This window comes from Harpia harpyja, chromosome 3, assembly GCF_026419915.1.
Source record: "Harpia harpyja isolate bHarHar1 chromosome 3, bHarHar1 primary haplotype, whole genome shotgun sequence".
NCBI classification, from domain to species: domain Eukaryota; kingdom Metazoa; phylum Chordata; class Aves; order Accipitriformes; family Accipitridae; genus Harpia; species Harpia harpyja.
In genome coordinates, this window is record NC_068942.1 from 41,578,686 (window position 1) to 41,590,978 (window position 12,293).

The 12,293-nt window shown below is 40.3% G+C and overlaps 1 protein-coding gene across 1 annotated transcript in view; it reads right to left on the reverse strand.

The window, feature by feature from the left end:
- Positions 1 to 12,293, reverse strand: part of LOC128140181 (cytosolic phospholipase A2 epsilon-like) — a 34,746-nt gene that overhangs the window by 16,673 nt on the left and 5,780 nt on the right. The window contains exons 3-6 of the mRNA XM_052783716.1: positions 6,457 to 6,540; positions 3,695 to 3,767; positions 2,737 to 2,873; positions 1,337 to 1,468 (exon numbers count right to left, since the gene is read on the reverse strand). Of these exons, the coding sequence (XP_052639676.1) occupies positions 1,337 to 1,468; positions 2,737 to 2,873; positions 3,695 to 3,767; positions 6,457 to 6,540 (426 nt within the window). The remainder of the gene's footprint in view (positions 1 to 1,336; positions 1,469 to 2,736; positions 2,874 to 3,694; positions 3,768 to 6,456; positions 6,541 to 12,293) is intronic.

Genomic DNA, 12,293 nt, shown 5'->3' on the forward strand with positions numbered 1-12,293 from the left:
TTCTCCAGACAGCCTGACACAGCAGTCTAGAAACAAACAGAGCACACACCATTCCTAGGAATTGTAAACTCAAGCCCTTAACGAAGTGTGAAAAAGCTCTGAAGTCTCATTACTACACAGGCTCCAAGCAGAGGTGGTGTTATATTTTGCAGAAAGTAATCTGAGTACGTATTTTGCTCTCTTAAAAGATGGGTGTGATTTCTCCACCTGTCCTCTCAGCAACTTCACCAACCAAACATTTCAGAAGAAACTCTTTATCCCCTCTTTAATACAACGAAGCACAATATTCATCGAATCATATAATGGTTTGGGTTGGAAGGGACCTTAAACATCATCTGCTTCCAACCCCCCTGCCATGGGCAGGCACACCTTCCACTAGACGAGGTTGCTCAAAGTCCCATCCAACCTGGCCTTGAACACTGCCAAGGATGGGGCATCCACAACTTCTCTGGGCAACCTGTTCCAGTGTCTCACCACCCTCACAGTGAAGAACTTCTTCCTTACATCTAATCTAAACTGAAAGAGGGTAGATTTAAAGCCATTATCCCTTGTTGTATCACTACATGCCCTTGTAAAAAGGGCATTCTTTTGAGACATATGCAGCAAATAAAACTCCTAGGTCACACACTGACCTAGAAGAAAAGAATAAAATATTGAGGACATTCTCATTCATCAAGCCCTATCCACTCTGTGCTGGCTCAGCCCCCCTAAAAGATATTTGTAACCCTGTAAAAAAAAGATCATAAACAGACTTGCTGAGAATTTAAAAATAAATAAATAAATAAATAAATAAATAAAAATTGTTGTTTATCAGAAGGTGGAAAAAAATCTGAGATATTTTCATGAGAATATATAATCATTTACCAAGCATACTGCCTGAAAGCACAGGACGAAACCACTGGCGAAGCTGAGAGGAGGTACCCCTAGTGAGCTGCTGGCCAAAGGGTCAGGGCAGATGCCCAGAAAAGGGGCCAGGTTTGTTCCCATCCCTGCTCTGTTAGTCTCCTATAACAGCGAGAAGATGTCTAACCATCAGCTTCTTCATTTTTGACTCTTGCTCTCTCTTTTTTTTTTTTCAAAAGACATTTTGAAATATCAAAAAAAATTCAGAACAGGAAAGCCATTTTGCATCTGATTGCAATCACAACAAGAGGGGAGACTGTTATCCCTCCTAAAGCCTAAGCATTTAACTCTGTGCTTTAATAAGGTCCTTTTAACAAAGCCTTTCTGTGAGAGAACAACTCTAACGTTTAATATAGGTAGTAACTTGGGACAAAATTCTGACCCAGAGTATTTTATCTATCCTCTTAATTTCACTCATCTTTTCATTTCTCACCTCTGGATTCAACAGAAAATTCAGGTGAACTTTTTCTCCAAGTTGGATTTTAGCAACATCAAAGCGAACAGTCAAAAGCTGGTCATCTGGTGTAAAAGTATCCTCATCACAGACTGTCAGCTCCAGGATGTTCTGAGGAGAAAGGCAGATATGCATATAAATGCCGTATTCTGGGACTACTGAGGCCAAAAGAAAGGTCTAGCAAGAGTCAGCATGCAGCCCTTGCATTGTTCAATGAGGACAGACTCCTGCGACAGTGTGGAGCTCAGTTCACAGCTCCTGTAGCTCAGATTGCGAAGTCAAGGACTAACCCCAGAAGAGGTAAATCACCAGATTTGGCAATGAACAAGAGCTCAAAAGAAAGGCAGCATAAGTGACATGCATGATGGTAATATGCACTGGGCAGGGTAGAGATTACACATGCTGTTCATCAGATCATTTATGGATTCAAAATTACTCCCTTGAGAAATTCTGGCATATCAGCAGAAAATAATAGTAGAGAGCAAACTCTTAGCCCTTTACAAATGGAAGATAAAGTATATTAACAAACTCTTTTAACAAGATTTAAATTGTAGTGACTGCCCTTGCAATTCCTCAGGGCTCAGATCACCCATGGCAGCATGAGAAGATGCAGCATTATTAAGACATAGGGAAGCTGACCCCCCATATCTAGACCGTGCGTCACTTGCACTGACTGCTAATCTATTTCTGCTAACTCTAGAAACATTTTAACAGTTTTTTTACAACTGTTCTGGGACAGAAAGAAGCATTCAACTTTATTCCAGATGATCCACAATCCTCTGAGTTTACACTTATTCAAAGCATGGGATAGGCATGGTTCTGTTATAAGTCTGTATGTCAAATGTACAGTTTGCTTTCTTATAGCCTATTAGGCTTTTGAAAATATGCCTGTTCAATGATGGAATAGTTAGTATTAAAAGATATTTTTAATTTTTCAAAACCAGTATTAAGTTATGGTACCTTTTATAATTTACAAACTGCATCTCTGTTACTGTATAAAGCAAGTATTACAAGCTCACAGCAACATACAGCAAAAACGCCTTCACAATTGCATGTAAGAAAATGTAACTAATCCTCTAAATGGTTTATAAAACCTCCCATCCAATTCACGGGGTTCTAGTGCTTAGAAGATGACAGAGACCAGTCAGGGCACCAGAGAATCCATACCAAGGCTTGCATATTTACTTGCTGGTAGGAAACAGCATCTCTCATGCTGTCTCTTGACGCTTTCTCTATCTTTCTGTTACCATCCTATTCCTCAGCATACCCGAGTTCAAGCCCCTACATGAGCCTCAAGGCTCTCTAAAGAGTCTGCACGCAGCAGGTGAAGATGTTCCCTTTAGAAAGTGTCTGCTCACTACCACAGCTGCAGATTCTACCTTTACTTCACTTTGTATCATGAAGCGGAAAGTTTCATTCCAGAGAGGGTTTCTGCAGTTGTGTACAGTTCTTGTCCGGGCTTCCCGACATGAAGCTGTTGGCAGCCACAGCTTGACATAGCAATCAGTTTGGCTCACTGTGTTAACAGAAAGATGTGCAATTAGTACAGCAGTACTTTTTTGTTATTTCTTTTGCCCAGTCAGGGGAAAAAAGATTAACCTCTGAGGAGTCCTAAATATTTCATTACACCCAAAAGAAAACATTCTGGGCTTAGAGTTATTTAACTTTTCTATTGACATTTATGCCAATTCCAAACAAAGGTCAATTTTAAACCACTAATTCTATTTGATAACAACAGCCAAAATATTCAATTTCAACAGTGCTGAAGTATGCCAGCTCTTCTGGTTTTTTTACTTCTACTTTCAAATACTTGTGAAGCTCCAAGCAAATTCATGTATGACTTCACTTTCTGAAACTTCGCTTTTTCAAAAAAATGAAGAATTTAGTTTGGGGGATTTTTTGACCTGTTTCTAATTGTAATGCACAAGTCATCCACATTGATATAGCAATGAAAACAGAAACACAGCAGCACCCAACACAACTACTGATTTTTCCTGCATCCTTCATAAAGGTGCCCCCTTTCAGAAGGGAAATGGGCTACCTGTGGATAAAGGGGCACTGAAGAATTAGCAGAAAGGGAAATACCACAGAGCAGCCAGAGAAGGGAATGACACCTTCTTTCCCAACATAGAATTTCTATTCTATTTCATTTCTATTGTTAACTGTTTTCTAAATTATTTTAATTGAGTCTGAACAAAAGTGAAAATAGATACAACTTCTTCAGCTAAAAAAACGGACACATTACTGTAATCCAAGGAACAGGGTGTAGAAGAGCACTAAATTCAGGTGACAGTGACTTCCTTGCTAGCCTATAAACATGCCACCAGTGATACTTACACAGATCTGCTTTGCGGAGATTTCTCATGCTTATAATTTTTACAGTAAGCCAGCACAACTGAGGCACTTCTGGCTGCAGAAAAATGAGAAAAATACCTTAATTATTAGCAAATAACTCAGATATAACTAACACAGCCTATCCGATAGCATAGCAAAGGCCATTCTCTCATTAATGCAGTGAATATGTTTCCATTTTAATTATTTGAGACAATTTCTGAGAAGAAATTCTTTCTTGTCATTTGACACCATGTAATGTCAGATTCCAGCTATATTTACTAACCAGCTGTGCTTAAGATTAAGTTTTCTAAAGATTTAGGGTTTGGAGGTTAAGTTTTGATTCAGGGTATAGTAAGAAATATCACAAGAGTTTTCACACAAAAAGTCATTACATAATTGCCCCTGTAAAATCCAGCTACCTTCAAACTACAGAGTTTGCTCCTCAAATTTCAGGCTGAGTGCAACAGATTACAGCACAGCACTTCCTGGTGTGCCAGCATGGGGACCATGGGATGCCCTCCTTCCTCCGGCAGGTACTGCTGCCCATCTGCCACGTAACATTACTGCAGAACAGGACAGATACCCTCCATTTTATAATGCCCCAGTCAAGATATCACTGCTACTGGCCAGTCTGGCTGTGGGATACATAACACCATAACATCCTCCACCATACCAAAATACCTGACCCTTAAAAGGATATAAATTACTAAAAGAGGGAGAGGATGGTTCTAGAAGCAAACAGCCCAGTATGGGACTCCAGAGCTCTTCAGTTATACCAGCAGGAGAAAGTCTGAAATCAGAGGCTTGGGGTAAGCATTCTTCCATTTCACACATAGGTGCAGCTGCCCATAAGGCAGCTCTAGCATTTCAGTGCAAACTTGACATAAGGCAGAGGCAGCTGTATTTTTTTTTTTTTCTCTGTGTGACACTGAGTAAAGATAACCTGTCATCCATAGCTAGGGTCTACATTAATCAAAATTAAACCACATTACCACAACTGCAGAACTGATATACATACATAAACCAGGAGCTAGAGGAAAACCAGAACTGAAGAAAGCACAAATCACTGAACAATGTAAGAAAATGGAAAGTTGCAAACACAAATCAAATTACAGATTTGACAGGATAAGAGTAAAATTGCTAGTGTGTTAGATTATGCAATTAAACACAAAGAAGCAAGAATAAAAGTTGTAATTGCCTATGAATGCACATACACAAAAAAAAAAAAAACCCACCACAAAAAAACAACAAAACACCCAAAGAGCACAAATAGTTGATTCAGAATGCCCTGGCTTATTCAGGACTTTTGCATAATAAATTATTTTTAAAATATGTTCACATGGAAAAACACTAGACTGACCTGACTGATTTACCAAGGAGAAGCACTGAGGTATAGCAATATATAGACATCCCATAGCATAGGGCTCTACAGGGGAACAGCTTGAAGGCTCCACAACCCTCTCCATTTCTGGTTTTCTCTCTCCACTCCCCATCATAGCTACACACAACCCTATACTTGGTTACAGGAAAAACAAGACAGTCTTGAAGAACATCAAAAGTAAAATACTACATACAGAAGCAGTAGCTCCATTAATTAAATTGAAAGGAGCAATTAAATCTTCAAGGCATCATCATTTCTGAGAAACTGTCTCCTTAGGACCTCCTTGTGTACCTCTTATTTTGATACGCCAGTGTCCTGAAAGGAGCAGATTAACCATCTAGAAAGCAGTAAATCACCAGACTAGATGCTATTTACAGCTCACTGGAAAAATTCTCAATGCAATAGTTTTCTCTCAGAAAGTGCCATTTGAATAAAACCAGCAGGTTTGGAAGAAACCCATCAACCTCAGCAGAATTTTTGGCAGCAATGTTTCTGGAAATAGAGAGAATGACAGAAGTAGATGATCTGAATTGCTAAAAGTTCAACTTTTCATCCCAAAGGATTAATTTTTCATCCTCAGCTTTAGTCCCAGCCATATTCAGGAGTTTGGAAAAAACTTATTCATGAGATGACTGAAGTACTAAGAAAATATGCAGACACAAAAACAATTATTATTTCATAGTGCTAGCAGGTAGTGAGTTTGCTGCTCTCCCAGATCTAGCAAAGAGTTAGCCTCATGTTTCTGCACTGAATACAGCTAGGGAGCAGATTCAGGAAACTCAGGGGGGAAAAAAAACACATCATACAATTTTTAATTTTTTTGAAAGTTATCATTTAACATCGTTTCAACCAGCCATTACTCAGAACAGGGAATAATTTGTTACATATCCAGTATGTACCACATTCAGTACCTTCCAACACCTTTTACCAGTTCAATTTCATAAAAATTAGTGTTTCGAATTATTTTAAGTGGCAGACACTGAATAATCCATTTCATCTGTTGATCTGCCTCCATAAAGCAAAGGAAAAACAATTTGAAGACTGAGCCTTGGGTGTTATGAGGTATGACTACCATCATATAGTGACGTCACACTAAAATCAAGACTAAAATCCAGCTCTCCCAGTTCCTTGTCCAGCATCTAAACCACAAGTTCATCACCTTCCCAACCCCTAAGTCATAGTGAATGTTTTCCACTCTAGAGAGCACACTCACAGAAGAAACAAATATTCCCTTAACTAACCATTAAAAAGTAGCACCTCTCATAATAACAGTTAAGCTTAGGGACAGATGGGAAAGGCTGAGGAAAGACTGCAGGCAGCACAGCCATTGTTCATATCCCGCAGCCCTCTCCCTGCAACCAAGAAGCTGCCCTCTGTACAGTACCTCATCTTCAGCACTGTGCAGTCTTTCACGATTCCTCCTCCTGATTCCAATCTTCCTGTGTGGGTTTGCTCGGACGAACCGATCCTGGGGACAAGGAGCCAAGAGAGGGGCCAGTGATGAAACCCAGCAGTCAACAATTCCTAGTTTTCAGTTTCTACTCATATTCACCACAGCAATAGCAGGGGGTCCTACCATTTCTCCTCTTCACGATGGGATACATCTCCATCTCACCAAGACCATTTATCTGCTGCTCTTACTAATAAACCCGCCCACTGCAGACCCATTTGACATTTAAGGATCAAAATCCCCCAAGCATTTGCTTTTGATGAATCTCAACCAAGATAGCCACACAGATCCTCCTGCCCCACTGCTGATTTGCTCTTACCAAAGGCGAATAGGCTGACGATCCCATTAGTATCTCTGTTTCATAAAAAGCAACACTATAATGGTCCAGTCTGTATGTCTCACAGATGGCAGGTGCTCCTGGACCACACTATTTTCCAAGCAACTGAGGCAGGGAAGAAGAGCTGTATAGATTGACTCATAGCTCCACCTCCCACAGATTTCAAAAGCACAAATTATGCACTTGTTCTGTGCCACATGAAGAGATTTTTTTTTTTTTTTTAAACACCACAGTGATTAGTGGAAAGGAGGATATGGGTGAAACATATTATCGTAGACTAATTCCAAAGTAAAATAGTTATCCACCACCGTAAGGGTTAGACAACCACGCACCGAGGGATATCCTGAGGCACTTGCAACCCTCACAAACTAGGAAATACTTAACAGAATATTGCAACTACTGATATCCACTGTTACTTTCTCTAGTCCTAAAATTCATACCTGTGCTTTGGCAGCACCAAGTGGAGTGATCTGAACATCCAAACAGCAGCATTTCAGCTCCCAACAGCTTCTCCCAACAGATGCGCAACTGCAAGTGTTTTCGCCAAGTTCACTACAAATTACAGCCACAACATGGAGGCTGGCTGTCATGGGCTTTGGCAAATAGTTAAAGAAAACAGCTTGTAGCTTTTATTCTCTCTTGTTTCTGTCACATAAGGGATGTTACAGGGTAAGCAGAGCCAGGAGGAGTTTTTGTTACTGAAATGTCTTTTAGTGAAAGTGCTGCTTTCAATTAAATTATGTTAGAAACACATATAAGCTTTAACGCAAATAACTACATATGATTTTTTTCCCCAAAATATTTAAACATTCACATTAAAATTGTCAAGTCTGATTTTTCATTCTGACAAAATCTGAAGTGACAGTGATTGAAATCCATAAGAAATTAAGTCTTCATGTAACTTTCAGAGCATCTGTTTAAAGCATTTGTGTAAGATGAAGAACAAGAGACATTAGGCTGCATTTCCTGCTTTGATAATACAGAGAAGACCATGGGAAACATCTTTCTTGTGGGACAATAACAAATAACCTGTTTGACAATATTGTCTGTTGCACATAAGTTGCACAATTGTGTTCATATCCTGTTAGAATTAAAGTTTTTTTCTAATACATGAGTCAGTATGACCAGAAAAAAATAATCACACTCACATCACCAATTTATGCCTTATTTACCAATCATTTGCATCAATTTTCTCAGGTTATTTCATAAGTACTTCAACACAATCTGAGGTGAGTTGACACAAGTGACAATGACAACAAATGCACAAGCTGCTTTGTGTTACTGCTGAGGAGACAGTTCCCAAGGACTGAATCACACAGGAGCACCTTCGTCTCAAACAGCACTACTGGAGTCACCCCATTCACCGCTGAGGGAATGCTAAGTCACAGCACCCAGGATCTACCTGCATCTCCAGCTCAGACCAGAAGGTATCACCTCTTTATCACTAACTCATAGGAGACAGGGTGGTCCCACACTAGAGGCTCTAAGGTGGGATCTACACCACCAGTCAAGCATACAATTGTGCACATGGGCTAACAGCCTCCGGGCAATGGAATTTATCACGCTCCTAAAGCAAAAGAAGACAAGACCTCAAGACATCATCAGTGCTTGTTCTTTACTGACACTCACTTTTATTACTTTTTGCATTACAGCTGTGGGCTTTTCCTACAAAGACATGAGAGGACAGAAGTAAGTATTGAGTATAAGTTTGTAATCACAGCTGAGTCACCGTCACTAGTCAATGAAAAGAAAGAGGTTAAAATGTTCTCTGGTAGCACCTAAGAGCTGAACTGCTCTTTGGAAGTGCCCAGCTCTCTCCAGTGACTATGATTATCATCCTACACCACTCTGACACTTCAGTTATTTACCTACAGCTAGAAGCTTGCTTCCCTCCCCCATTTCTATTTTGGAAAGCATTTGTACACAGTACAGCAAAGGAGGGCAGCTAGTAGGTGTGCAGCAGCAGCAGCATCTATGAAGTGTTTTAAAAAGCCCACTAACAATGACCTAACTATTCATATACTTTATCTGGACACTTATTTATGCATGGCCTGCAGTGTGCCCAGGTGCCCAAGAAGACCAATGGCATCCTGGCCTGTATCAGAAATAGCGTGGCCAGCAGGAGCAGGCAAGTGATCGTTCCCCTGTACTCGGCACTGGTGAGGCAGCATCTCGAATACTGTGTTCAGTTTTGGGCCCCTCACTACACGAAAGACATTGAGGTGCTGGAGCGTGTCCAGAGAAGGGCAACCAAGTTGGTGAGGGGCCTGGAGTACAAGTCTTATGAGGAGCAGCTGAGAGAACTGGGGTTGTTTAGACTGGAGAACTAGGAAAACTTATTGCTCTCTACAACTACCTGAAGGGAGGTTGTAGCAAGGTGGGTGTTGGTCTCTTCTCCCAAGTAACATGTGATAGGATGAGACGAAATGGCCTCAAGTTGCACCAGGGGAGCTTTCGATTGGATATTAGGAAAACTTTCTTCACCAGAAGGGTTGTCAAGCATTGGAACAGGCTGCCCAGGGAAGTGGTAGAGCCACTATCCCTGGAGGTAGGGACATGGTTTAGCAGTGGACTTTGCAGTGCTAGGTTTACAATTGGACTTGATCTTAAAGGTCTTTTCCAGCCTAAATGACTCTGTGATTCTATGGATGTAAGCCTGATTGGGGTCTTCTTTCAGCTGACCTTGCAAGCAAGACTGAATCTAGCAGCAATACTCAGGCAGGCCTGATACGAACTCCACCATGGATATAAAGGAAGTGTCAGTGTCTCAAGCAGAGGGAATTAGGGCTTGGAACATTTAGACTGCTATAGATAAATCCCAAAGAAAATTAAGCATAAGGCCTAGCCTGTGGTCTATGGATTTGTTGCTCTTACTTACCTGACTTACAAAGGAATGCGTGGATACTGTGGTGGGTTGACTCCAGCCAGCAGCTAAGCATCCACACAACTGCTCACTCACTCTCCCCCCAGCAGTAGTACAGGTGAGAGAATACAAAAAGCAAAATCAAGAAAACTGTTGGGTTGAAATACAAACAGTTTAATAAGTGAAGGAAAGAGGAAAATAAACAACTGATGCAAATGCAATCACTCACCATCTCCCACAAGCAGAGCGATACCCAGCCAGTCTCAGAGCAACAGCTACCTTGGAATACTTCACTCTCAAGCAAAGACAGACCTCATGACTGGAGAGTGTCTTAACTTGGCGCACTTGGAGAGTCAGGTTATCCGTTTGACTTGAGAACAGATGCTCCCTAGCACTGAAGATTTCTCCAGGTGACAGTAGTTAAGAGTAATCTAGATAAGATCTACATAAGATATCTAATGAAGAGACAACTACTCTGAAATAATAAGCATCAATAATGTTTTGGCTTGATATCTAACCTTAGATATCCCGAGTAAAATAGAGAAAAAAAAGTTTTAAATTGTAGAAGTTTTTTATTCATATCTGGTGTGAAATGATATATCACATCCCCCAAACCTTTCTGCTTTAGGGTCAGAATGAAGAAAATACATCACTCAGGAAGATTCAAGTCTTCCAGTACTTATTTCAGTTATTGCTACATTTCTTCCATTCAAAGGCCATGAAAAAAGCCTGCAGAATCTTGTCTGTTATTCTGGATATTGTAGTTACTTATAAGAAGCTGTTTGTCAAAATCATACTTACAGTGCATCATGTTCACCTACTTATATGAAGAGCAGCAGCCAATGAGAAGTACCACTTCTTCTGCCCACACCAGCAGAACTGTGCTCCACTCCTACAAAAGGGAGAAGAAAACAGTCCTATTAGCAAAGTTTCAGACTTCAAAGTGGTTGCACAGCTGGCATCAGTCTTGACAGCACCTCTGCTTGTGACTGTTACAGACAGTGCTTTATAAAACGGCTGCTTAGTGGAAAGATATTTTAAAAAGAATAACCTCAAAAGCTGTGCTCAGGGAGTCAGCAAAAGGACAAGATAGTGCTCATGCTTTTCTCCTCCTTCAGGAGCAGGGGGTGATGGACCTTGGTGAAATATACAGCACCAACAAGGCAGAGTTTGTCTTCTGGAGGTGTCAGCTGATCAGGGAGCAAGTCCAGCTGCCAGTCAGGAAAGCAGACAGTCACTAGCACAGTATTCAGAGAGTCGGTCTGTACCTATCTTCACTGTGCAAGGGAATAAAGAGATTTCAGCCATCCAGATATAAGAAGCCATGGATGGCTGTCTCCATCACTGTCCCCATCCTAGAATAATTCCTTAAGAGTAAAAGAGACACTTTGATTTATTAGAGCAATTTAAATTTTACCACAGTGGAATAGGTGCCATAAAATGAGGACTTAATGAAAAAATTCATATATTCAGATAAACTCAGGTGGTCCTGCAATTCTCCCTTGCAAAAAAAGCAAAAACCATGAAGAATTTAAAAAATGCCACAGACCTCTTCCCATGATTCCACCAAGCAATAATTAGTGTTTAGTATATTCATAAATTCCTATGGGATCTTAACAGATAATGACATTTTGCCATTTCTATGTAATTTAGAGTGGTACTTTAGACTAATGAGCTCCTTCAATTTCAAAAGTGCCTGTTTTCTTCATTTGTTAAAAGGATTATCACACTTCAGCCCCAGCTCAACCAGAATTTGCTTAATGAAGTCAGTGTGACATCTGACTAATTTTTTTTTTTTTTTTAATAATTCTTAGGAGACGTAAACCTCCACTCTTTGATCCCCAAATACTTGAGTTTTACAGAACTGAAGAATACAAACAGTGTTTGTCATAGGCGGAGCATCTGGATTAGATGCTCCAGACAAGCAGAAGTGTCAGACCTCCAAACAGAAAGCAGCATCTCTGGGATGGTGTTGAGAGTGAAGATCAGGTGTAGATACACAGCTGCTGTACTCTCCTCTGAGAGTGCCACCTAAGGGCTGATTGGAGGAAGAGAAAGAGCACACAGAAACAACAAGCATTTACGTGGGCCTCAGAAATCCCACTGAATTACTTTTACAATCAATGAAGTAATTTCATGATTATTGGGCTGAAAAAAAAAATAAAAATCAGTGGATTCACCAGTATTTCAGAACATTGCAAAGACATACCTTAATGTTCTCCTTGGGGGTGGGTCATCATCAGCGAGGGGGGCATTAATAAAAATCTCAATCCCCTATCCAGCTATCTATTTCCACAGGACTTCTAAGGATTTGTTTTTGATAAATAGTCAAATTCAGTTGGGATCAGCCACAGGTTAAAAAAATATTAGAGTAGAATACACATGCACAGGGAATATGATCTCATAAGTCTTGATGCCTTAAAAAAAGCCGGGAAAAAAAGAGAGAGAAAAAAATGTTACAATTTCTTGGGAATTTCTTTCAAATTAATCCTATCTGGATTCTTAAGGGAAACAGTGTCCACATAATAAGGCTTCTTGGGATACTGGCACAACACAGCTTAGGGATTTCAC